Source organism: Arabidopsis thaliana, chromosome 5 (assembly GCF_000001735.4).
Source record: "Arabidopsis thaliana chromosome 5, partial sequence".
NCBI lineage: Eukaryota > Viridiplantae > Streptophyta > Magnoliopsida > Brassicales > Brassicaceae > Arabidopsis > Arabidopsis thaliana.
Window position 1 is genome coordinate 14889243 of NC_003076.8, and position 26045 is coordinate 14915287.

Sequence of the window (26045 nt, forward strand, 5' to 3'; positions counted from 1 at the left end):
CTCAAACATTTCTCTTTACATATCCAAAATTTTTCAAAATTTTTATTTCTCTATAACTTGATGGATCGTGTGAAATCTAATATTTGTTCGCATATTCCTCTTATTGGGTGTGTCATGGACGTTCTTTTTCTACTTTTTACATCAGATTCTTCGAGTGACGCAGGCAAAGAAATTGTTGATACAGGTAATCTTGAAGCTCAGAAGAACTTCAGACAACTACAGTGTATTAAGCTCGGTTAATTGCTCTCTACGATAAAATTATTTACATAGTCTCTATGTTTTTGGTGTAATTCTAAATATTATAAATTAGTGCAATAGCTTGAAATATATAATAACGTGATAGTTCTGCTTTTGTCTCAAAATGCTCTACAAGAACTCAAATGATTCTATGTGATGATCAAAAAAGAATCGAAGATTTGAATACTATGTTTGCTCTGCGATAGATAAATTGTGTCAAAATGCTCTAGAATATAAAAACCTCAAATGAATCATCGGAAAAATCGAAGAGTCCATCATTATGTTTGATCAGTAGTATCACTGATCATATACAATTTGTGTCCATCACTAATCATATCAATGTCTGTGATACGACCTTGGTCTTCTGATAATAGTACAAATGAGGCTCCATCCGATAGCCCTAGCTCTTTCGCAGCGGTTACTATGAGTTTCTCGAGATTGCTTGGGATCCAAACCACAACTCCGTGCTTTCTACTACGCTCTTCTTTCGCCTCTTGCGGGTGGAATGGAAACACCGTGCATTTCCGTCTCTCAATTCTCTCCTCTGTTTTTCAAAACATAAATCAAATTCAAGAATTACAAGATCCATTTTTGAGTTGTATCGTCTGAAGGAAGTATACGAGTACCTTGTAATTCACGCAAGCTTGACGGGTAGATAGACGACTGAGCATTTTTCACATCTTCGAGTAACTTAATCAGTTTCTTGTTTCCGCACAATCGGGCTTCATCAAGCGGAGAATTCCCCCATCTTCAAAGAGAGAAGTTATGAAGTCTATAAACTATAGTTTTAAAGAATTAAATGATTCATTTTGCATGATTTTTACCGGTCTTTAGAAATAACGCTTGCTCCAGCTTCAACCAACATTTTAGCCATCAAGAATAACCCTTCAGAAGCCGCGACATGAAGCGGCGTTCTGTGATCATAATCTTCACTGTTTGGGTTCATACCGCTTGAAAGCAATCTCTTGAGAAAATCAGAGTCGCCTTTAGCAACTGTCGTGCAAAGGAAGTTTCCTGAATCTTCTAAATTAAAGGAGGCTCCTTCTTTGACAAGCAAACCAATCACTCCTTCTTGTCCTGCTTTCACAGCCTCAAACAATGGTGTGTGTCCGAACTTATCTGCGAAAATTTGTGATCAAAAGCGTAAACATAAAACAATGTAATGTTTTCCATTAGAACGATTCATATTTTACCTTTTAGATTGACATCAACACCTTCCTGAATAAGGAATAATGTAATGTCTTCATAGCCTCTACATGCTGCAAGATGCTGGATATAAAAAAGAATCAAAGTTAAGCTCTTAAAAGAAAGATAATCGATAAGCGACAAACGTACAAGCGGTGATCTTCCATCGTAATCGGTTTTGTTAGGATCGGCTCCAGATCGGATTAAGCTCTTAAGCTGGTAAAAATCTCCTTGGAAAGCTGCACTGTTTACTTTCAATGCAAGTTCTGCTTCTTGTTTCCCAATGTGAATCACTATGTCAGATTCTAGCTTCTTTATCCTATCATTTGATTCCTTCTCCTGCCAAAACCAAGTTTGAGTGAGTTGCAAGATTTCTCAATCGAGTTTCAAAACCCTAAGTAAGAGATAGAAAAAAGAGTACCTCCATAATATTGTTCAAGATTGTGCGTCCGTCGTGAAAATAAATCTCGAGGATGTTTGAGAAAGACTGTTTATCGAGTCGTAAAAGATGGCATAGCTCACAAACCCTAACAGTGAAAGGTTGAGAAATGTTGCAAATGATGGAGATGTCTCCAAAAGAAGTGTGAGGCCCAAGTAACGTCACACTCTCTTCTGATCCATCTGTTTTTGTAACAAGAGCCTCCTATAAAAATCCCCAAAAATTACAAAGTGAGACATACAAGAAGCAAAGATAGACACAAGCACAATGAGATTTTACGTACCAGTAAGCCTTCACAGACGAAATACAAATGATCCACGACGTTTCCTTGCTCTGTTATTACTTCTCCTGGAAGAAAATACTCTTCATGGAGCCTTATAACTATTTGATTAATAAACTCTGTGGAGCAGCCTTTGAAGAGAGGAACTTTTTTGATGTAAGGCAGATACAATAATTGCGCAATCTGCAAGAAAAATGTGTATTAGTTAGGGTGTCAATGCGCGCTAATCCGTCATGCAGCAGGCTAAGATATTGAGCGGGTTATGCGGACCGGCTTGACAAAGATTGTGTTCCAAGAAACACTAACTCTAACCTAAAAAGTACATGAATATTTGTTGGTAACAAAACGAGAATTTTGTTTTTATAATTAGGGTACCTTGGCGCGGATTGATGCTGGGATGTCCTGAAGCATGACAGTGTCGGTGTAGTGACTGTCGTACTGCAATCTAACATGACCAGTTATCTGGCTACGAAGGTCTCTCCCGAGTTTTTTGCGGTTCATGAAACTTATGAGATCATTCATTTTATCTCTGAACCTCTCTGTGTTTGAACCTTTCACAATCAAGGCAGTGATGTTACCAATAAGGTAAGCACCGAGAACCATATCAAACGAAACATATATCATCACGAATATCATTTCCCTCAGATTCACCGCGTGAATGTCTCCATAACCTAAAACCAAAACGAAAAAAAAAAAACCCATCAATCTCTTTGTTAGTAACTAATTAAATTAGCATCAAAATAGAATTGGTTTTTATACCGACAGTTGCCATAGTGACAATGGCGAAGTATAGAGCGGTAGTATAACGTTTCCAGAGATCGATTTCTCGGAAATTCTCGTAGCTATAGTCTCCTAGCTTCAAGCTACCGATCCAAGTGTAACCTTCGTTTTCTGGAGGAAGAGTGGTGGCCAAGTAATAGAAGATACAAGCAGCAGTGTGAGTACAATAAACTTCAACGAACAAGAGCTTTAAGATTCTAGTGAATAGATAGTTGATTCTTGTGTCTTTCTCAAGCCTTTGGAAAAACTCAACCACTTTGCGAACCCGAAATAGCCTTATCCACAACAAGTACCTCACCAACTCATGTTTCCCTGATGCCTACAAAAAGGTTAGGGTAGGAGTATAAACCAAACCAAACCGAATCAGAACCAAAAATGTATTTAAATAACCCAATTGGTTTATTATTTAAACATCGAAATCGAAGTGAAACTGATTTTAGTGTAAACTAACCAAATGAATTGATATTTATGTGAATTTTATTTTAATTATATAAGAAATTATAATATGTGTTATCATATTAGATAAATATAATATTAGTTAAGAAATATTTTTATATGTTTCAAAGTTACTTTTACAAAATTTCCAACCTAACTAAGCTAAAATTGCATCAAGTAGGAACTAAAGTTGCATCACCTAGAAACGAACCAAACAAATTACAAATAGTGTTTATTTGGTTTGAGTTTTTATAAACCAAGAAATATTTATAAGCTATAGTGTTTCTTTGGTTTGACTTTTGTTGAAGATCTAAGCAAATATCAAAAGCAAAGTTAAGTACCTTATAAATAAGATCCCAAGGGAAGCAACCGATGAAATCCATGAGAAAATGCGACTTCAAGTACCTGATGAAAGACATACTTCCTCCATTAAAGGCTATATAAGTAGAAATGGTTAAAATGATTGTAAGAGTCTAATATATATAACTGACCGGAAAGCAATACGTGTTGGTTTGTAGACAGTCCGGTAGGTCTGAGTATCGCGATAGGCAACAAAGAACTGAAGAACAATATCGACCAAGAACGCGATCTGACCAACAATGTCAAGTACAAAGAGTCTCTCAGGCAGACCGCGGAAGAAACCAAACTCCATGGGAGTGAACAATGAGGAGTATATTGCCCACACCAATATAAACATTTCCCATGCCTTGTACCACCTGATCAATTTCTTCTCACTTTTCATTAATTCAGGTCTAATCAAAGATTCTTGAAAATGTAAAGATTGTGGCTTATACTTGATTCGTCAAATTGGTAATGTAGCTAAACGGAATCGTGGGAAGGAGACAAATGAAAATAATACTATAGTTATTAGTTAAGTGCAAGCAACAACGTTTTAAATTTTATTTGTTTAAGATCGACATAGCTGGACTAAGTTGAATATACATTTTCACTAGTATAGTTTTGTTATTTTATAGTTAATGTTATTATGCTTAGAAGAACAGGTGGATGAAATATCCACGTGTGGCCTCTGGTTACGGCAGCTTTAGTGGAACCAATTAATAATCCGATCTTCGATGATTCTGTCACAACGCATAATTACTAATATAACCCTAGTGAAACATTTATGGGAGTGTAACAGTATCCTCTAGTGGATTCAAGTTGTTTAACGTAGTATTTTTTTTTTTATTCCTGGTGCAATTTAACGTAGGATTCTATTTAAAGATAGATTTAAAGTTTTTCCTTGTTTTGGTCGGAATTTGGTTTTAGATTTAAGTTTTAAATTTTCAATAGGTCGGCTGCAAATAAAACAAATGCTTAGATTGAGGTGATCAGTGGACAACGAAAGAGAAGAAATATATCACAAGGAAGTGTCCCACCAATTTCTTTTTTCTTAGTAAATAATAATGAAAAGAATATCGACAACAAAATCACCTGATTAGCATCTAATATCTACTTTTGATAAGTGATGAAGATTATTCATCTAAATCCTAAGGCTATTAATGGATGATACGAATTAAGCGATTAGACCATTTTATTTTTAGAGCGAACAATAAATTCTGTAGACCAAATTCACTTTTACGTAAAAAAGATATATCGTTAGTCCATTGTAGACGGATTCTATTTTTATTATTTTGTATTACTATAAATTATACTTTATGAACGGTAAATAAAAAGCAATCCAAACTGTAAACGGATTTGTCCATTCTAATTATCGTAATTTTTCGAACCTTAAATCATTTAGTTGTTTTAAAAAATCCTTGACATAAATATTAATATTTAAACTAGATTGAAGTGATACTAATATTAGATTAGATTGGTGACACAGCCTTAAAAATGAGCAGAAAGAAATAACGATAAGAGTTTTAGTGATTGATAATTATTAAAATGGTGAATTTTCTATTATTGTATTATTCGAAGTTAAAACTAGGGAGACAAGTTTTTGAAGTGGTATGGTGAATAAAGTTTTTTTCTGAAGTTACAGAAAAAAAAACAGAAGATATTTTGAAGGTTTCAAGAAAAGTATTTTCTACGTATTTATCTCCCGATAGAAAGGAAACTCTTCAAGTGCATGATGAAGAAAGAGAAAAAAGAAAGAACCTGTTTTTGGGATGAATGATGTATTTATAATCATTATGACCATCGGTTTCAATTCTCCGATGCTCTGATGAATCAAGCCACCGAAACGTCTCGGCTAAACTGAGTTTTCCTCTTCTTGATGAAACGTCGTCGTTTGATTCCTCTTCTTCATGATCTATTATCTCTTGCCGTCTCCGGAGACGTCCCATGTTTTCAAGAATCGGTTAAATGAAATCTCCGGCGATCTCTTCGACACAAAGATCTAGAAAAACAGAGTTTAATACCCGATTCAACTCTTGAATCTGACACTCGAAACTTCGTCTTTTTGGTAGAAGATAGATCTTGTAATGTTTTACAAGTTGAAGAGAAAAGGCGGGAAGATCACGAGAGCTGCTTCTCTGTTTTTTTCCAAATTATTTTTTGTTTGGTCTTCTTTAGTTCTTCTTTCTCGTGATGTTAAAGCTATATTGATTTTGTTTCTGTCGAGAAACTACTGTTTTTTTTTTGTTTGGTTTGGACTCTTTATTAGTTGAAGTGTATAACGTAAGGTTTTGTCTAGAAGGACCGAATTTATATAGGACATCAGAACATGTCGATTGTCGAACATATATCATTGTTTTTTTAATATAAAAAATCTCATCTAAATTAAAATTTGGAATTGAATTGTACGAACGGCTAATAAAAATTTACCAAAAGATTACGATGCTCCAAATCTGGATGATGATTCCCTAAACCGGTTTTTGTGAATCATTTCTAGCATAATCGAATTTAAGTTAATCTGGACTAGTGTACTTGAACATTCACGGGGTAAGTGGGGGAGTTATTTTTTTTTAAGACAATAAATCTGTTGTAAATTGATGTACTAGTTATAGACATTAATGGGTGTGTAACAGCATTTCCTATATGTTTAACGTAGGATTTCTGTTTAAAGTAAAATCAAAATTTACATCAGGTTTTGAGATTTTTAGTTTTAAATTTTCCAAATGGTCGGCTTTGTATAAAACCAAGAGAAGAAATTAAATATACACGAATATGAGGACGTGTCCAGAAAAAGAAGAATATCGACAATAAAAATCACCTAATTTGCATCTAAATATTGACTTTCATAGTACGCTAGAGATAATCAGTTCATCTTCACCTTATTCTTTGCATTGTGTAAAAGAGAGATTATGCAGAGTTTCCTAGTTGACGAGAATGAGATAGCAGAGATATTTCTTGTTTTCGTTTTGCACTTTAGAGGTACTACCTTATCGAGTTGTATGAATATGATTGTCTTGCTTCTATTTTTTTTTTTCATTTTTGGCTTTGATTGAATAAAGGTGAGAATTTTTATTTATTTTTCGCAAAGTATTTCCTTAAAATATTAGTATTTCGGTTTAGATTAGAACAAATACGAGACGATAAATAGTTTGATAACAAAAAGCTATATATGTTGTGTTTCATATCTTATCAACTCGGTCACATCCTCTTTCCATTGGATGCAATTCTTTTTCATAGAAGAACCACTAATTCTTTTTTTTCTTTTGCCATTAACCCAACAATTTTTATTGTAGTTAGTGGTTCTCCCTTATGTTTCTTTGCCTTGGAATGTAATCACTCTGTTTTGACAAAAAAAAAAAAAGAAGGAATGTAATCACCCTGTTTGACAAAAAAAAAGAAAGGAATGTAATCACTCTGTTTGACAAAAAAAAACAAGAGAGGAATGTAATCACTCTTAAAGTGATCTATAACAATTTGAAAAAGTGTCATATTTATTAGCTATAACTTATAACTTTATAAGTTTTGAATGGATGCAGTGGACAAAGCGGTATACTTTGTATGCGGTTTAATCTACCTTATTTTGAGGCGGACAATAAACCGCTGTGGACCAAGTTTATTTATATGTAAAAATAGTTCGTGGATGATTCACAGATGATCTGTTGCGGTTTTCTTCTTTTTTTTTTGTCCGGACCACTGTGCACTATAATTGATTAATGGTAAATAAAAAACAGTCTGATCCGTTGATGGTTTTGTCCGCCCGAACCGCCGTAACCATTCAAACCCATAATTAAAATTATAACGAATTACTATGTAAATTTATAACTAAAACTATCAAATTAAACGAGTTAAATTATACTTATCATGTCTGCCTGTAATGATAAGATAATATATATCAAAGCTTATGAAACTTCATTTTTTTTTTTTTTTGGTTGTCATTGCAAAGGTTAGATTAATAACAATATCACTGATAATGATGCTTACACGTAAACCTAAACAAACGAGGAAAATAAACTAACTCTTACACGTAAACCTTAACCGATGCAGCATAGGTGTTGACAATATTTTCTTTCCTTTTATTTAAATAGACGACGTTGAGATGTTTAAAATTGTCATCATTTATAACCATATTTTAAGTTGTCTTTATCTGAAATATACAAATGTTCAATTAGTACATTGACCTAAAAGTCTCTAGGACTAATGATTGATTAGAGGTTTATTTTGCTAGAGGTTCTAATATGTTGTATGGAACTAGAAGCAAGATTGTTTTAAACTCAATGTCATTAAGTGAATTAGAGAAAGATCATCAAAACTCTTAAACTATATCTCCCAAAATTAACTTAATTCAGTTTGAAAAGAAAAAGCCCACAAAGCCCAAAACTCACTCATTCATAAGCCAATTATAATATCCAAAATAAAAGCCCATAAAGCCCAAAACTCACTCATTCGTGTCTCCTTCTCTCTCGCACAAATGCTTCAGGAGTTCTCACAACAAGATCGAGAAATACACACATAGAAGACGAAGAAGAAGAAGAAGACGATACAGATCCACAACGCCATGGGTTTAGGCATCTTAGCTTCTCGAACAATTCGACCAGCTTCACGTCTTCTTCAATCTCAAACCTCCAATTTCTTCCTCCGCACAATCGTCTCAAAACCAGAGCTCCAATCTCCTGAATCCGCTGCTGTCTCTGAGCCTGAGCCGCCGACACAGATTCTCCCTCCTAGAAACCCTGTAGGTGGAGCACGCGTCCACTTCTCGAATCCTGAAGATGCGATCGAGGTCTTTGTCGATGGTTACGCGGTCAAAGTCCCTAAAGGATTCACTGTTCTTCAGGCTTGTGAGGTCGCTGGAGTTGATATCCCGAGGTTTTGTTATCATTCTCGTTTATCTATTGCTGGAAATTGCAGGATGTGTCTTGTTGAGGTTGAGAAATCTCCTAAGCCTGTAGCTTCATGTGCCATGCCTGCGCTTCCTGGTTAGTTCGATTCCAGGAAAATTTCTATGCTGATGGATTGATTTTGATCGTTGATTGGTGGAATATATTTGGATTTGGTGCTATTGCTAAGAGTTTTTGTAACAGGGATGAAGATTAAGACTGATACACCGATAGCTAAGAAGGCGAGGGAGGGAGTGATGGAGTTTTTGTTGATGAATCACCCTTTGGATTGTCCTATTTGTGACCAAGGAGGAGAGTGTGATCTTCAGGATCAGTCTATGGCTTTTGGATCTGATAGAGGACGTTTTACTGAGATGAAAAGATCTGTTGTTGATAAGAATCTTGGTCCTCTTGTGAAGACTGTTATGACTCGGTGTATCCAGTGTACAAGGTTACTAATATAGTTTGCTTATAGTGTGATGTTTTAGTTAATGTGATAGATACGCTATCCTGTTGATTAGGTTTTGTATGTATAATGTTTTTGTAGGTGTGTACGATTTGCTTCTGAAGTTGCTGGGGTTCAGGATCTTGGTATACTAGGTCGTGGTAGTGGAGAGGAAATTGGAACTTATGTTGAAAAGCTTATGACCAGTGAACTCTCTGGAAATGTTATTGATATCTGTCCTGTTGGAGCCTTGACCTCAAAGCCTTTTGCCTTTAAAGCCAGAAACTGGGAGTTGAAAGCAACAGAAACTATTGATGTTAGTGATGCTGTTGGGTCCAACATCCGTGTTGATAGTAGAGGACCAGAAGTAATGCGTATCATTCCACGCCTGAATGAGGTATGTAATGCTTTTGTTCAAAAACACTATTTTTAAAAGTATTTTGCTGGATGTTGAACTTGTGAATGTTCTTATTCAGGATATAAACGAAGAATGGATATCTGACAAAACCCGATTCTGTTATGACGGCCTGAAAAGACAAAGGCTGAGCGACCCTATGATCCGAGATTCCGATGGACGATTCAAGGCAGTGAGCTGGCGTGATGCCTTGGCTGTTGTGGGTGATATCATTCATCAGGTGAAGCCAGATGAGATTGTTGGAGTAGCAGGTCAGCTATCTGATGCGGAATCCATGATGGTACTGAAGGACTTCGTTAACAGAATGGGCTCAGACAATGTATGGTGTGAAGGAACAGCTGCTGGTGTTGATGCTGATCTTAGATACAGTTATCTGATGAACACTAGCATCAGTGGACTTGAAAACGCCGATCTCTTCCTTCTCATCGGTACCCAGGTGAGATTTCCACCCTGTCTTTTTTGTATGGTTTCTGGTACCGGATTAGACAGACCGCTCTGTATTTGGAACAATGACATAAGAAAAACCAAATTGTGTAGTTTGATACTTTGATTTAGTGGTGTGGCTTAAGGTTCTGTGCATAATTTGGAATACAGAGGCAAATAGAAAGGAGAAACAAGCAAAATTAAGTTTCTAAAAAACAGATCAGATGTTAACATTTCGCTTGTATTGAATATTCCTGATCCAGACCAATCTAGATCAAGCAAAACTTGCTCTTCCAGATATCAAAGTTGTGAAGGTTTTTTAGCAGTACATTCACCAGTTTTTGTCTATTTTTACCAGCCTAGGGTGGAAGCTGCAATGGTGAATGCTAGGATCTGCAAGACAGTCCGTGCATCAAATGCCAAGGTTGGATATGTTGGTCCACCTGCAGAGTTCAATTACGACTGCAAACACCTCGGGACTGGGCCTGATACTCTCAAGGAAATTGCTGAGGGACGGCATCCATTCTGTACGGCTCTCAAGAACGCCAAAAACCCTGCAATCATTGTTGGTGCTGGGCTCTTCAACAGAACTGATAAAAATGCTATCCTCTCTTCTGTGGAGTCCATTGCACAAGCCAACAATGTTGTCCGACCAGACTGGAACGGTCTCAACTTTCTCCTTCAGTATGCTGCCCAAGCGGCTGCTCTTGATCTTGGTCTCATTCAACAGTCCGCCAAAGCCCTCGAGTCTGCAAAATTCGTCTACTTGATGGGAGCAGACGATGTAAATGTTGACAAGATTCCTAAAGACGCCTTTGTGGTTTACCAAGGACACCATGGAGACAAAGCGGTTTACCGTGCAAACGTAATTCTCCCTGCATCGGCCTTCACTGAGAAAGAAGGAACCTATGAAAATACTGAAGGATTTACCCAACAGACTGTTCCAGCTGTTCCAACAGTTGGTGATGCAAGAGATGACTGGAAGATTGTGAGAGCCTTATCCGAGGTCTCGGGTGTGAAGCTTCCATACAACTCAATCGAAGGTGTTAGATCAAGAATAAAGAGCGTTGCACCAAATCTAGTCCACACAGATGAGCGAGAGCCAGCTGCTTTTGGGCCTTCATTGAAGCCTGAGTGCAAGGAGGCAATGAGCACAACACCGTTCCAAACCGTGGTTGAGAACTTTTACATGACAAACTCGATCACAAGAGCATCAAAGATCATGGCGCAGTGCAGTGCCGTGCTCTTGAAAAAGTGAGAGCTTTAACTTGGGTTTTCACATTTTCTCTCTTTTCGCAAAAATAAAGATACTGATTCTTCGTTTGCTGTCCTCTTTATAGACCTTTTGTTTAAGCCTGAGTATCACTGTATCTCGGGTTTAGCTTGCGGTGAAATCTATAAGCAATTTGCAATAAGCACATTGTTAGATTCAAAACTTTGCAGTGTTAATTGGATGCTTTGTGGCATCTTGTATTGTTCTTATTAGGACTCCCTTTTACATTTGCATATATGAATTTGGAGGCATGGCGATATATACAATCTCTACTTTTATCGTTTGTTCTTAACCATTGTGATTGTTACAAATAATGCAAATCTTGAAAGGATTAGATGGTTTCCAATGTGAGATGATCACTTGTGAACTAAACTGTTTTTGACAAGTTATGTTACCTAAAATCATTTCAGTTTCAACTTTGTGATTGGTCATAAAGAAAATTTCAGATAGATTATGAAAGACAATCACAAGTAACATATAAATTTATTTTAGAAAAACTTACCTAAACCAATCAATTTTTTTTTATAGCTGGGATAATTAATCCATCCAACTTTTTTTATCTTTCTCAAACAACCAACTTTTTATTATCAAATTGCTTTCTTACTGATTAGGTCTTATATCTAAAAGTATAATATAAGCAAAAAAATTATTTAATTTAATTAATTTTAAATAACCTGTTTTTTTTTTTTTTTGAACTTCAACACATTGTTTATTGGTTAAAATCCATGCTAAATGGATAAGATTTTTTTGATACATGTCCAAATCTTGTTGACCAATAACACATGTAAAAAACATTTTGTTAGTTTTTTTTGGGTAAGAATAATTAGTATATGTAAATATTCTTTTAATTAGTTTTTATTTTCTGTAAAAGAAAACAAAAAAATAAAACAGTTGTTGATATCTAATCGAGAAAGTTACCCGTGTCGCAATCATGTGAGTTACTAATTTTGAAAACCAAAGTTTATATAATAAAATAATTATACCAAGTTAAGTTCATAAGTTAGTAATCTAGATTTACACATTTTTATACAGATACACAATACATGTAATAACAATAATCATGTACCATAACACTTAATAAAAAAATGAGTTAATTATATAGTTCAAATTTTATGAAAAAGAAATCATGTGTATCTAGAAAATATTAATGTTATTTATATTTCTCTTTATCTCATTTATTTTGATATTATTATATAAATCTCTCTTTACTCTTTGATTGCCACTCCAACCTTATTTCTTAGAGAATATGAAATTAAGTTTTCCAGGAAAGTTGTTCTTCTTGTTAGGTTATATCCTATGTTTCAGCGATATATCGAGTTTCAATAATCATTTTGTGGATGCAGAAACATTGCAAAATTTCACCTCATTTGAAATGGAAGAACAACTTAAAGTCATCGACGAACATGCAGCTAAAATCATCAAAGTCCGTTTAATTTCATCTTATTTTCTTAGAGCTGCACTCGTTACCTTGATTTATACATATATATATATATATATATATATCTGAATTTTGTAGAGATATGTGAAGTTTACAAAATATTTTATAATCTACTTTTTGTTTATGGATGATAGACTACACATGGAGATACATATGAATGTGTGGATTTTTACAAACAACCAGCGTTTGACGATCAGACCATGAAAAATCACTTGCTCAACTACAAAGTATATAATAAATTGAATATAAGTGAATCTGATCATTATTTATCACTAATACAAAATTCTTTGTAAATGTAGATGCATCAGATATCATCCCGTAAAAATTCAAGAACAAGAAAAATAAATGACAAAAAATTTGGTTTCTTGTGGGAAAATGGTGTAGGGTGTCCCATTGGTACCATACCCATACAAAGAGTCACCAAAGACAAACTTTTGAGATTAAATTCGTATTCCAACAAATCTAAGCCCCAAGGTTCTTGGAACTTCACTTATAATCAATATAATGTCGAACATCATGTAAGTAGTACCCTTCCTTATGTTTTATAAGATGTTTTAACTATTTTTTTCTTATGGTATAAGTTTTAGTTATGTAAGAAATATAAGTGTGTTTTAATTAATTACCTTTAAAATTCTAAATTATTGTTGTTAGAAACAAATTAATTTCAAAAATGTAAATATAACTTTTTAAATCTCCGTGCAGTCATCTTTATAAAAAGATACAAAATATATAATTTTGTTATTTTGCTCAATATATAGAATTCTATTAAATTCAAAATAAGAGTTGATTATGCATGGTTATGATGACTAGTTTGCAGTTGCTCGAACCAAGAGAGGAGAAAAGAAAAGCTATAGTGGAGTATCGATGGCTATTTCTGTACATGATCCTGAAGTTAGATCTCCGCAATTTAGTTCTTCTCGTATGCACGTTCAGATTGGAGACGATTTTATTCAAGCTGGATGGACTGTAAGTTTGTTTCAACATTTTATGTTTAATTAGAGTTGCGGCCTAAAAGTATAAAAATATAAATCATAATAAATTGGTTTTATTATAAATACTTAGAAATATACTACACTTAGTTTTAATATTATTAACATAAATCTATTAAAATTTCAGGTAAATCCGGCTTTATATACTGACATGCAACCACGAAGTTATGTTTATACGAAAGTAAGTTTATTACTTATATATCTTCAAATACCAAGAAACTTATTTAACTTTTCTTTTTTTTGACAGCTCCAAGAAACTTATTTAACTATATAACATGCTATTGTAAAATGATTATAAAATTTAATCATTTGCCTAAATTACTTCAAAATTTAAAAGATAAATTAAACACACATTATATATCTTTACAAAAGAAAACAAAATTCCTCACATTATATTTTATTTTTATAATTTCATTCTAAATATTGATTTTTTTTTTATATTTCAAACAATTGAAACAAACAAAAATGATGTTCAACGCAACCAAAAACAATGTTTTCTAAATGAATATTTTGTAGCGTAATTTATCATAAAAAAAAACAATACTATAAATCACTCCATCATATTTTGTAAAATTATTCGATGTATTAGATATTTATACGCTAGACATAACGATACATGTAAAATTTGTATAGGCAGGTCAAAATCAGTGTTATAACAGCTTGTGTCCGGCTGGAATCATTTTGGTCCGTTCAGATATTCCTCTTGGTGGGCTTCGAGGTCCTCCTGGTGTCCGTGGTTCTACACAAATAGTATATGATACATATGGATTACTCAAGGTTTGCTACTTATTTCATTTCCTCTTTTTCTATAACTTACTAAATTGTTATTATGTTTCTTATTATTCAAACAAATTTGATAGAACGTATGTAAAAAAGAGAGAAACAAATAAATATAGGTATTAAATCAATAGCACACGCATAAAACATAAAACTCAACAGTTGTTTTTATTTGGAAGTTGTATGTGTGGTTTTAACAGTATTTATCAATATATATAACATGTTCTATTTGTAATTATATAATAATGCTAATATGTTTTTGCTTTGATGTGGATGTTGATCAAAGGACAAAGCAAATGGTAATTGGTGGCTCGAGTTTGGAGGAATACAAATTGGGTTTTGGCCAGCAAACATATTTCAACAGAGTTTGGCTAACAGTGTCGAGTGGGGAGGAGAAGTATATAGCGCATCTCTGCCGGGTCCTCGTATGGGAAATGGTTATTTTCCATTGTTAGATCCAGTGGACGATGCACATGTGTGTAATATAACTTTAGTTGATGAGAATTTTAAGGTTGATAAGATGGTAAAAAATATAGAGACATTCTCGGATAACAATCATAGTTATAAAGTATACGAGGATTTAGATTCAGGACTACCGGTTGGACATATCATATATTTTGGAGGTCCTGGAAAGATGTAAAAGAAAGAATATAATTTTGTGTAAAACTGAAAATGAAATAAAATTATCTTCATGTAATTGAGCATCTAAAATAAATTTCTCTGTTTATAGATTATTTTATTTATTACTGTTTATAGATTAGTTTATTTATTACTTCCTCTGTTTCTATATAAATGTAGTTTAAGGGTTTTTATTTTTTTCCAAAATAAGTGTTGTTTTCAACTTTTTATGCAAATAATAAATGTATTTAAAATTTTTTAACCAATTATACTTAATCATATATATATATTTTATTGGTTGAATTGGTTATAATAAATGATATTTTTTTATAGAAAAGAGGTAGATTAAATAAGATTTTTATGATTTCTTAATATATGTGTATAAAACTTAAACTATAACTAATATGAAACCGAGGGAGTATATAATTAGTTTATTAAATGTAGGAATGAAATTTATTTAATTTAGTTGGTAATTTGATTTTGAATTTAAATTGTATAGGTTAGTTTTTTTATTATATAAATTAGTTTAAAAAATAATATAATCGTTAGTTAGTTACATCTAATGGTGCACACAAAAAAAAGAAGTTATTTTACATCCACCAATCACATAGTAGCAACATACGGATTAGAGAACTTTGTGGTCTTGACAAATGCCTAAAGTAGGAACCTCAATCTTTCGAATTGATAGTCTTCCAATCGGCCCTCGAAAGCATGTTGAATCATCACATAAACAAATATTCAGCGGGAAACCTAACTCACCTAGTACGGATCCCAATGACACTCGAATGTCCTAATAGCAGTTGAGCGTCGTACATACAAGTTTAGGCACTCTATCACATATTACGCCCTCTGCCATAAGCTACCAACCGTCGGAGGAAAAAAATACTCATTAAAATGAGTTTTCTCGCCACCACCACTTCCAAGCACTCGCTTACCGGCCTAGGCAACTTACTATACCCTATTGACAAAATGTCATCAACTCAGTTATTCTCACTAGAACACTAAGCTTTCTTGATAGTAGGTATTATTTTTGGGCATATTAATTAACCAAGCTGAAAGTACCAAATCGAGATCAAACTGAAAATACTAAATTGAAATTGAACCGAGAAGAATCAAACCAAAATTTTAAATACTCGAATGGATTCTTAACTCTAGAACCAAAAATATCGGAAGCAACCCAAAATATTTTGAATATTGAACTACAATTATATATCCAAAAATATTAGTTATTTAGACCGTAAATATTTGAAAATATCAAAACACCCTAAAATATAAATATATATACAAATATATATATATATATATATATATTTTTTAATAGATCATAAACTCAAGAACGAAAGAACCGGAGCTGAACCCAAAACCAAACCGATATTTTCGATACCTATATAGATCTTAAACTAAAATCGAAAGACGCAAAACCTAACCATTTTTTTTTATACATATGCATATTACAAACTAAATTCGTAAGAATCAAAGCCAAATTAAATCGACCTTAATATCTAGATGTCCAAACGTAACAATTATTGTAGATGTTAAGCGATCAACTTATAAGAAAGTGGAAAAAGACAAAAAGTTGCGCAATGCTATCAAGTAAACAAACCACTGCTTTTAAATTTTTTTAAATTTACTTTCCAGTAAAAAAATCAATGCTAAATGAGTTTACCAAAATACCCGAAATACATAAAAATAAATAATACTCCAATAGATCTTAAACATAACCAAAAGAACCGGATCATAAAAGTTTTTTTAGATATCTATATTGATCTGAAACTAAAATTGAAAGAAGCAGAACCGAATTGGCTTTTTTCGACATACATATTTTAAACTAAAATCGAGAGAAACAAAACGAAATTAAATCGACCCGAATATCCAAACGCGTAAACCTAACAATTATTGTAAGTGTTAAACGATCGAGGCATAATGCTAGGTAAACAAGACCACTGCTTTTGAAGAATTTAAAATTTGATTCTTGTTGATTTACTTCCCGGTTTAAAAAAAAAAAAAAAATGCTAAATGAGTTTACAAGATCAAGTTATCTTGTTAATTATTCTCTTGAGCGTTAAAAAGTTCGTCTCATGTTTCTCAAATATAGACAAGAAAAAAATAAAAAAAGAGAGAAGTAATTCTTAGGTAAGAGTTTTATTGATAAATTTAAAGATTAGGGACTTAAAATCAAGAAACACAAAAATACGAGGTTTTAAATGATAAGTAGTTTGTTAAACACTGATGTTTAATAAATAAACCCTACACACATTCGTTAAACCTTAAAATTCGATTGTGTCTTTTTGGTCGGAAAGAGAAATCAAACGGTAATGGAGGAGAAATCAAAGTATCTAAGTCTCGTCGGAGCCGGAGCTCTTATCGGATCCATCTCCACCGTCGCTCTCCTTAAACTTCTCTCCAGGCAAAAACCCTTTTTATATCATCTCTAGACTCTCAATTTCATTGTTATAGAACTTCTAAATCCTAAGTAGCTTCGAAATAGTTGAAAGCTGACTCGAGCTTTTATCCATGGCAGGAGTTCATTGAAGCAGCTTAATGAAAACCCAGAAACTAATTTCTTAGGTACTTGTCATTTTGCAATGCAAGTTTTGTTTTTTTCCCCTTTGATGAAAAAATTAGTGTTCTTTGTTTCTTCATAAAAATCTGTTTTTTTTTTTTGTTTTAATACCTATGTTAACAGCAGGAAATGGTATTGAATCTGAAACAAGACCAGATACTGTAGCAAATGGTCAAGATCTTTTGAAAGATGAAATTGTTTCTGAACATTTAACCAGGTACCTTTTAATTAGCAATGAAATTGTTGTTTCTGAGGACTTGGTGCTATGTTGATACTAAATGGTTTATGTTGATTTATATCTCTTTAGGAATATACAGTTTTTCGGTCTTGAATCGCAGCATAAAGTAACTGGATCATATGTTGTGGTTATTGGACTTGGAGGTGTAGGGAGTCATGCTGCATCTATGCTCTTGAGGTCAGGTGTTGGCAAGCTTCTCCTTGTTGACTTTGATCAGGTATCATTGGTTCTATTTGGCTTCACTTTTCTCTTCATTACACAGATTTAAGGTCTGTTTTAGAGATATTTGCATGATCCACTTGTGTTCTTCCAAGAGAACTTTGTTTCTTTCCCCTTTACATATATATTCATGAACTTATTCTTAAATACATGAGAAGGTGTCACTATCATCATTAAATCGACACGCTGTTGCAACACGAGCAGATGTTGGTATTCCGAAAGCTATGTGTCTCAAGAAGCATTTCTCTTCAATCTTTCCTGAATGCCATATAGAAGCCAAGGTGATGCTGTATGACTCATCATCTGAAGAAGAAATTCTTTCAGGCAAGCCAGATTTCGTTCTGGACTGCATTGACAACATCGATACAAAGGTACCCTTTCTTTGCAGACGCGAATTGATCCGTCTATTTCCAATAATGCTTAAGGTTATAGCACACTGATATAATTGCCTCATTTCAAATATAATGTTAGGTGGGACTTTTGGCTGCATGTGTTAAGAGGGGTTTGAAAGTTCTGAGTGCAACTGGTGCTGGGGCTAGAGCTGACCCAACAAGAATCAGAGTGGCTGATATAAGAGAGTCAACAATTGACCCGTTATCTCGATCTGTAACACTTCTAACTCTTTCCTCTATTGAAATACCATCTTAAGGTATTAGTACACTCACTTTTAATCTCCTATATCATTCTGGATTTTTCAGGTAAGACACAGATTGAGGAGAAAACACGGCATTGAAGGAGGCATTCCTGTTGTATTTTCCCTGGAAAAACCAAAAGCAAAGCTGCTTCCCTTTGAGGGGACAAATGGAGAAGACGAGAATCCTTTAGATTATCAAGTAACTAATTTTAGTTCTTGAAACACTGAATATTTACTTCCAATATTTACATTAGTCATTGATCTTATAGCTTGTGTGTGATTACAGGTTGTTCCTGGCTTTCGTGTTCGGATAATTCCTGTTCTCGGAACCATCCCGGCTATATTTGGACAAATTATGGCCTCCTATGTTATAACACAACTTGCAGGTGTGCAAGTTCAGATGGAGCCTATAGTGAATCTAGATTTGGATCATTACCGATTGCTTCATCAACGCCTTATTGAGCATGAGGAGACAGTTTATGGCACATCTGCTGAAGTCGAGGTATTCAGATTGGTCTCACTGATAATATAGTTGCTAGAACTTGTTAAGAAAAAGACTAATAGAAAAAAGAGATGGTATCTGAGTTATATGAGACACTTGAAACTACTTGTGAAGTTAATAGCAGCTTCTTGAGAACTCCTCTAAACTTTTGTCCAATTCCTGAAAATGATTAAAAGTTTGTATCTCCTTTTGTTTTCTGTAGGTGGATGTTGAGGAAGTGATGTACATAGTGAAAGAGTTGTGGCACGGACGAAGTGCTAGAGATGAGACTGCAAAAGATGTTGGCAGAGGGATGTGGCGAGCCATGAATGAGTTGATGCTCGTAAGGTATGTTGATTCACTCCTTTTACTAAGCTCAATGGAAATCTGACAAAAAAATATAATGGGAAGTTATGAATAATCAGATGGGATGCAAAAAAGCCAGCAACAGTCTCAAACTTGGTTCTTTTGAAGTTCAAAGAGGTTTGGTTTTGCTCAATGATAATAAGCTTGAAACCGTTACATGACCTTTATCACTTTGATCTGGTTTTGTCACAATTTGAGATATGATGTATGTTGTTATAGGCGGATGAACATGAGACTAAGACTCTTGAGGAAGTGAAGGAAAGTGAAACAGAGTTCTTTGAAAGAGTTTCATGCGTACTGAAGAAGGCAGAGCTTGATTTCTACGGCTAGAGAACCCGTTGAACTGAACATCAATCACACAGGCTTGAAGAACCCATTCATGACTTACAAAATTACTCATCTTAATGTATTATTTTCTCATTTGATTAGCAAAAATTTTGTTTTTATCAATTAGTAACAACAGTGTGTCGAGTTTATTATAGAGAAATTTCACTACTTTTTTGTTGATGAAACTGAAAACATATGTGCGTTTACATGTTATAAATTTTGAAAACTAAAACATACAAAACCTTAAGAATACTATTTCTTTTTAATCTATCTATGTGGGTTTGAAGAAAAACAAAATACTTATACTACTACTATCTCATTTGAAATTTCTAATGTGTTAATAAAAAAGTATCAAATTGGAAGTTGAAGAAATTATCAAGTATTATATAAAAGTTTAGAGCCACTTCTGTCAGTTGATTGTAGGTTGGAAGTCTATGTTCAACTTGAATCTATCTTTTTCGTTGGCCCATCTTGTAAATGTTATTCCCACATATGCTCACGTTTCAAAGCTAGTGATGCATGAACGTGAGGAAGGGTCTTAATAAAAAATGTCCAACATCGGAAATTGGAGAAATTATCAAGTAGTATATAAAGTTTTAGAACCATTACATCTATTGCGAATTGGTTTTAGGTTAAAAGCGGATGTTAAGCCCAAATGTATCGTATTAAATTAATGTAAACAAATCGCATATCGGATTCTTGTCACTTTCTCTTGAACTAATTAATGTAAACTCTTTTTTTAGAAATTTAGATTTAGCCAAAAAAAAAGTATCTTGAACTAATTTTTTTTGGTTCACCAATCATGCAAGCCACGTAACAGATGTTTCAGTTCAACATTTGTTATTGAGTATAACCACTAACAAAATCCCAAATATGACAATCATAAATAGAATTAACTCAAAAGAGACCCAACGTATAACTGCCATGAAGATATTTGTAAATAAACCAGGTTACAAAATTTAATAATTGCACGGCTTCGTGTTGGATAAAACAACGACACTCCAATTTTAAAGATCTAAAGTATACAAATTAAAAACGTGAATGTGTCAAAAGTTCACGATCAAATGCACAAGTCCCTGTCGGGAATTCATTTTTTTCCTCTTCACAGTTTTGTTTTCGAGAGATCATTATACTGTATTTTTTCCTCACTTACTCGATGTTGAGTATTACTCCTCTTTTATTACATTACTTATTGTATATTTGTAACATCACAGTTTCATTTTGATGACGTTGCATGCATTTATTTTAGTGATCCAAATAAGTCGATGACTTTATGTCATGTTGTCAACGTCACTTGCAAATGAATATCTTTTGTGTACACCAGTTTATGTCATCCGGCGGAAAATGATCTTCTCAAATATAGGCATGCGTATACAAAGTATATATTTCTAAATAGTACCAATATTCTGTAGAAGCTCTTGAACTCATGAATGGAAGTAGATGATATTTATTTTGTATCATTGTATGGGCAAGTTTTGTTATGATTTCAGATTCATAGAAATTTTCTAGCTTCAATAATATGATTTTACATAGGAGATTAGATGAATACTCCGACGATTGAAGAACTTTTATTTAATTTTAATTTTAAAATTTTAAAAGTTATTAATAAAACAGATATATAATTTTGGAATTTTTGGACCACAGACTTTGCAAATAAGGCAAAATACCACATTTTTTCTTTGTATCATGCAAACATTAATTTTAGGACTTATTGTAAGGTTTTGTGCTTAGCTTAGTTATAAAATCATTAAAAATAGACACTTTCGTTTTTTAGTTATATCATAGCTAAATTAAAATATTAATAATAGCTGATTCTTATACCAGGAAAAAAAAAAATTCAACTATGGCATTGATTTGATGCATGTAGGTAAAATATATATATATATATATATATATTCCAAAGTATCCAAAATCTTTGCGAATAGAAAAACAAGTTTGAGCCTTGAGCCAGATAATTGCATCAACAAACGTTTACACCAACGCGTAATATATTCTCCTCTATCTACATGATTGAATAAATTAATAGTTTTCTTTCTTTCTTTTTCTTATTAGCCAAGAGGTTATACTCATATTGGTTATGGGTCTCTAGATCTATAATGTTTTCGAGTCAAAATCAGTAGGATTAATTAGTTTTTCTTTTTTTTGTTGCGCTGGAAATTATAACTTTAAAAACTTTTATTATTATTTGAATAGCTAACTAATACACCGATTAACCTATCAACGTCCTATCACAAATATAATATTGAGATTCTACTTTATATTTATTATTTTTAGTTCGATTAACTTTTTGTTGTCAACGATGTTTTTAATATATCATTTGCAACAAAAAAAAGAAAAGGAATTGAACTCTTTTATTCAAAAAATTTGTAGAGGAGATGAAAATGTAATTAATGCTAACGAATCTGAACATTTCGATTAAGATCATATGGACTATTAAGACTAAATAATGGACTAAAATTGTTTGATAGATCATTTCTAGATAAAGTCACTTTTTAAACAACTAACAAATGAATAATGATTGTAATTTGGTGGTTATAAACATTTTGAATAGTTTATATAAGAAAAGGGAAAAAATAATTCTACAAAATATTTTTAAAAAAAATTAAGTTAACGTATATACTTTTTAAAAAGAATATATTTGTGTTCCTCTCCACCTAACCAAACATTTCTCTTCGTTTGATATATTAATGGTGCTTTTTTCCAATATAAAATATGAATAAATTTGCCATTTTTATTGATTTTCTTGATTGGTTTGTATTCTACAACTATATAATTTTTTCTATTGACGGTTTAAGGTGCAAGCCAGTAGGACTTTCCATAAAATCAATGTTCTTCTTAGCCATTACGTGAAAGTTGTGGAAACTACATGTAATATTGACTCTTGAACAGTATGAACAAAAATCAATTACCAAATATATCAATATAAAATATAAATTTCACCAAACCAAAGTCTAAAAACCGAAGACCATTTTGTCTGAAATCGAAGAGAAAACGCGTTCCGGAATTTCGCTTTCTATCACTCTCAGTATCTCTGTCGTCTTCTCTTTAACACCTTTGACTACGTGTCAACTGCTTCATGGGCCATTCTTTTGTTCATCAACAACGATATATTATTTTGTACTATATCAAAATGAACGTGAAAAAGAAGCAACACAAAAACCACTCAACGTAACTTGTAAGTACATCAGTTTTAGATTAATTAACGTATATGATTGCTAAATATGGATTGTTCGTTTGTTTACCAATTAACCAGGAGATCAAAGAATGTTTTTGAAATCTAAATGAATGTTATAAACAATCAATCTTTTATTTTTTTTCCGGATGCATGAATCTTTACTTTTGTAGAAACACACCGTAAACGAATTCAATCGAGCGGATACAAAATTTGAGTATCAACGAAGCCATTTACTTTATTAATCTAGACTTACTAGTATACTAGAAAGATCTTTTAATATTCTGAATAATAGGTCATTGAGTTCATATTAAAAAGACCTAGGTCGTTCAGCTGAAACCTCTAAATTGACACCTAATCATCCAATAATTAGTCCAAACCCATACAAAAACTAAAAAATACGTAGAAGCAAAAACTTAGTTATATTTCCTAGCCTTATCCATGCATTACCAACCGACACAAAGACTATCTTAAAACCATATATTATACAAAACAGACGATAAAATTACAAAAATCATACGAAGCTAACCACTTTAATTTAGTTGCACAATCTCCCTCAATTTCTCTTATCTTTTTTCTTCTTATAATATTCGTACGCGTGTGGATGTCTATATATAAACCACTCTCCCATAATCTATCTCTCTCCTCACTCACTCTCACTCACAAAAAAAAATGTCTACCATTTCAAAACCTCTCTTCTTAAAACTTCTCTATATCTTCTTCTTCTTCTGCTACTCAGTTTCTCTCTCATGGTCTTCGTCTCTTTCTCTCCACTTTCCTCTCACATCTCTTCGTCTCACTCCAACCACAAACTCCTCCTCCTTCAAAACCTCCCTCCTTTCTCGCCGGAACCCATCTCCGCCGTCGTCTCCGTACACTTTCCGATCAAACATCAAATACTCAATGGCTCTAATCCTCTCTCTTCCCATAGGAACACCATCTCAGTCACAAGAGCTAGTTCTTGACACCGGAAGCCAACTCTCATGGATCCAATGCCATCCCAAGAAAATCAAGAAACCACTTCCTCCTCCAACGACGTCGTTTGATCCTTCTTTATCTTCATCGTTCTCCGACCTACCTTGCTCTCATCCTCTTTGTAAACCTAGAATTCCCGATTTTACCCTTCCCACGTCTTGTGACTCGAACCGTCTCTGTCACTACTCTTACTTCTACGCTGATGGAACCTTCGCCGAGGGCAATCTCGTTAAAGAAAAATTCACTTTCTCAAATTCCCAAACTACCCCTCCTTTGATTCTTGGTTGTGCTAAAGAGTCAACTGACGAGAAGGGTATTTTGGGAATGAATCTTGGTCGTCTTTCTTTTATCTCACAAGCAAAGATTTCTAAATTCTCTTACTGTATCCCAACCCGGTCAAACCGTCCCGGTTTAGCCTCAACCGGCTCGTTTTACCTCGGAGATAACCCGAATTCTCGTGGTTTCAAATACGTTTCTCTTTTGACTTTTCCTCAAAGTCAACGCATGCCGAATCTAGACCCTTTAGCTTACACTGTACCATTACAAGGTATCAGAATCGGACAAAAGAGACTCAACATACCCGGTTCTGTTTTTAGACCCGATGCAGGTGGGTCGGGTCAAACCATGGTTGATTCGGGTTCTGAATTTACTCACTTAGTCGACGTGGCGTATGATAAAGTCAAAGAAGAAATAGTGAGGCTTGTGGGATCAAGATTAAAGAAAGGTTACGTGTACGGTTCGACAGCTGACATGTGTTTTGATGGTAACCATTCGATGGAGATCGGACGGTTGATAGGCGATCTTGTGTTTGAGTTTGGGAGAGGTGTTGAGATACTCGTTGAGAAACAAAGCCTTTTGGTTAACGTAGGAGGTGGGATTCACTGTGTTGGAATCGGACGGTCAAGCATGCTTGGTGCAGCTAGTAATATAATCGGGAACGTTCATCAGCAAAATCTTTGGGTTGAGTTTGATGTGACCAATAGGAGAGTTGGTTTTAGTAAAGCTGAGTGTAGATTATTGCCGTGAGTAGGTGAATATTCTTCTACGGTCGTGCGTATTAGTTTTGAGTTGTATCTCATTATGATGATCGTTGGATGTTTGATCGAATGGTGTATAGGAAATCTGGGATTTTTGTGGGTCCCGTAGAAGGACAACTGTCTGAAGCAAACTTCTCAATCTTTATTAGGCTCTGGAACTATGTATAAATGTTTGTACTATGATAATTAAAAGCTTGTATATTAAATGGTTAATATAACTTGTTATCAACAAAATTGTCCAAGTTTTAATTGTTTTTTTTTTGTGTAATATTTTCATTGTTTAACTACTTATAAAACAATTTACTCATATACAAAGAAAATTAATAACGTTGACAAAAATAAAAAGTAAATCAAGAAAATGGATAACAACAAATCATAAAGTTTTAATCAAAACCACTACGCAATTTTTTCGAATATGTTTATTGTGTATAATTTTTCTTTTTCTTTTTGGTTGTGTGCTTATTTTTGTTAACTTTTTTTTTGCGGATTTTCAATATTAGGTGTGGTTAAAAACAATTTATCATTAAATACATTGAAAATTTATCTATGTTATTATTTCTTTTATTTTTATTTTTATGCATCTATGTTTTTCTAAAAAAACACATTTGTCCATTGGTTTCGGCCGTAAAATATCTAAACTCACTTACGATTAGATTTTCTTGTCGAAAATAAAACTTCAAAAGATCAAATGGAAAGACAAACAAGAATGTTATTGCTTGAGTCGTGGTCTATTGTAGTGTCAGTATTTCCTAATAACTAATAAGACAAACCGAAATTGAAAATAGATAACACATAAGATGATAGAAAGTGGTCGTATTTATGAGAATTTAAAGATGATAGATAGATACAAGTGACCGATTTAGGGAGAGAGGCAATGACTGAGGCCAACAAAAACACATGATGCAAATGAAGACAATGACACATGATGATGAAATCGAGCAGAACACTGGTAATCAATTACCACTGAGATACGGCAAGTCGGCAACGTCATATTTTGTTGTCATTAAAAAGTAAATCTAAAGTAATCGGCCTTAGCTAGGCTTCTCTCTTTTTCTTTCCCATGAATCAACATGTTTGATAGAGATA

At 33.5% G+C, this 26045-nt stretch overlaps 5 protein-coding genes across 10 annotated transcripts; 4 read left to right on the forward strand and 1 right to left on the reverse strand.

Annotated features, from left to right (window-relative positions):
* Positions 1-2: 2 nt before the first annotated feature.
* On the reverse strand, positions 3-5991 carry GORK (gated outwardly-rectifying K+ channel). Of its 4 annotated transcripts, NM_123109.5 has the most exons (12): positions 5454-5991; positions 3848-4072; positions 3698-3761; positions 2901-3240; positions 2517-2812; positions 2145-2324; positions 1844-2065; positions 1573-1761; positions 1431-1506; positions 1062-1356; positions 864-985; positions 450-781 (listed from the first exon to the last, which is right to left on the reverse strand). In NM_123109.5, the coding sequence occupies exons 1-12, from the start codon at positions 5639-5641 to the stop codon at positions 516-518; spliced, it is 2463 nt and encodes an 820-aa protein (NP_198566.2). In that variant the 5' UTR covers positions 5642-5991; the 3' UTR covers positions 450-515. The 4 variants fall into 4 exon arrangements, with proteins under 4 accessions (NP_001332118.1, NP_001332117.1, NP_198566.2 ...); NM_001344207.1 differs by having other exon boundaries at positions 3-781; positions 1431-1761; NM_001344208.1 differs by lacking the exon at positions 5454-5991 and having other exon boundaries at positions 344-781; positions 1431-1761; positions 3848-4322.
* Positions 5992-8086: 2095 nt separating this feature from the next.
* Positions 8087-11451, forward strand: EMB1467 (NADH-ubiquinone dehydrogenase). 2 transcript variants are annotated; one of them, NM_123110.2, is made up of 6 exons: positions 8168-8668; positions 8774-9020; positions 9117-9411; positions 9491-9865; positions 10211-11106; positions 11193-11405. In NM_123110.2, exons 1-6 carry the CDS (start codon positions 8248-8250, stop codon positions 11203-11205), a joined length of 2247 nt encoding a protein of 748 aa, NP_568550.1. In that variant the 5' UTR covers positions 8168-8247; the 3' UTR covers positions 11206-11405. The 2 variants fall into 2 exon arrangements, with proteins under 2 accessions (NP_851103.1, NP_568550.1); NM_180772.2 differs by having other exon boundaries at positions 8087-8668; positions 10211-11451.
* A 1976-nt stretch (positions 11452-13427) lies between these two features.
* AT5G37520 (NEP-interacting protein, putative (DUF239)) lies at positions 13428-14969 on the forward strand (the record flags this gene model as incomplete). Its single annotated transcript, NM_123111.1, has 3 exons — positions 13428-13529; positions 14186-14329; positions 14616-14969. The coding sequence occupies 3 exons, from the start codon at positions 13428-13430 to the stop codon at positions 14967-14969; spliced, it is 600 nt and encodes a 199-aa protein (NP_198568.1).
* A 2230-nt stretch (positions 14970-17199) lies between these two features.
* On the forward strand, positions 17200-20024 carry AT5G37530 (NAD(P)-binding Rossmann-fold superfamily protein). Of its 2 annotated transcripts, none has more exons than NM_001085205.2 (11): positions 17200-17354; positions 17469-17515; positions 17637-17727; positions 17818-17965; positions 18126-18338; positions 18439-18573; positions 18666-18800; positions 18888-19103; positions 19306-19430; positions 19508-19565; positions 19668-20024. In NM_001085205.2, exons 1-11 carry the CDS (start codon positions 17263-17265, stop codon positions 19776-19778), a joined length of 1371 nt encoding a protein of 456 aa, NP_001078674.1. In that variant the 5' UTR covers positions 17200-17262; the 3' UTR covers positions 19779-20024. The 2 variants fall into 2 exon arrangements, with proteins under 2 accessions (NP_001078674.1, NP_198569.2); NM_123112.3 differs by having other exon boundaries at positions 17214-17354; positions 17634-17727; positions 19668-20009.
* Positions 20025-23416: 3392 nt separating this feature from the next.
* Positions 23417-25207, forward strand: AT5G37540 (Eukaryotic aspartyl protease family protein). Its single transcript, NM_123113.3, has one exon. It carries the CDS (start codon positions 23620-23622, stop codon positions 24946-24948), a length of 1329 nt encoding a protein of 442 aa, NP_568551.1. The 5' UTR covers positions 23417-23619; the 3' UTR covers positions 24949-25207.
* The last annotated feature ends 838 nt before the right edge of the window (positions 25208-26045 follow it).

Excerpts from the sequence above, each read along its gene's own strand:
- AT5G37530 (NM_123112.3), top strand. The coding sequence starts at position 17,263 with ATGGAGGAGAAATCAAAGTATCTAAGTCTCGTCGGAGCCGGAGCTCTT. Across the intron at positions 17,355-17,468 it reads CTCCTTAAACTTCTCTCCAG|GAGTTCATTGAAGCAGCTTA; the intron begins GCAAAAACCCTT and ends TATCCATGGCAG. Across the intron at positions 18,339-18,438 it reads TTGACAACATCGATACAAAG|GTGGGACTTTTGGCTGCATG; the intron begins GTACCCTTTCTT and ends ATATAATGTTAG.
- EMB1467 (NM_123110.2), top strand. The coding sequence starts at position 8,248 with ATGGGTTTAGGCATCTTAGCTTCTCGAACAATTCGACCAGCTTCACGT. Across the intron at positions 8,669-8,773 it reads TGCCATGCCTGCGCTTCCTG|GGATGAAGATTAAGACTGAT; the intron begins GTTAGTTCGATT and ends TTTTTGTAACAG. Across the intron at positions 9,866-10,210 it reads TCCTTCTCATCGGTACCCAG|CCTAGGGTGGAAGCTGCAAT; the intron begins GTGAGATTTCCA and ends TATTTTTACCAG.
- GORK (NM_001344207.1), bottom strand. The coding sequence starts at position 5,641 with ATGGGACGTCTCCGGAGACGGCAAGAGATAATAGATCATGAAGAAGAG. Across the intron at positions 3,241-3,697 it reads CTTGGGATCTTATTTATAAG|GCATCAGGGAAACATGAGTT; the intron begins GTACTTAACTTT and ends ACCTTTTTGTAG. Across the intron at positions 2,066-2,144 it reads TCGTCTGTGAAGGCTTACTG|GAGGCTCTTGTTACAAAAAC; the intron begins GTACGTAAAATC and ends GGATTTTTATAG.
- AT5G37540 (NM_123113.3), top strand. The coding sequence starts at position 23,620 with ATGTCTACCATTTCAAAACCTCTCTTCTTAAAACTTCTCTATATCTTC.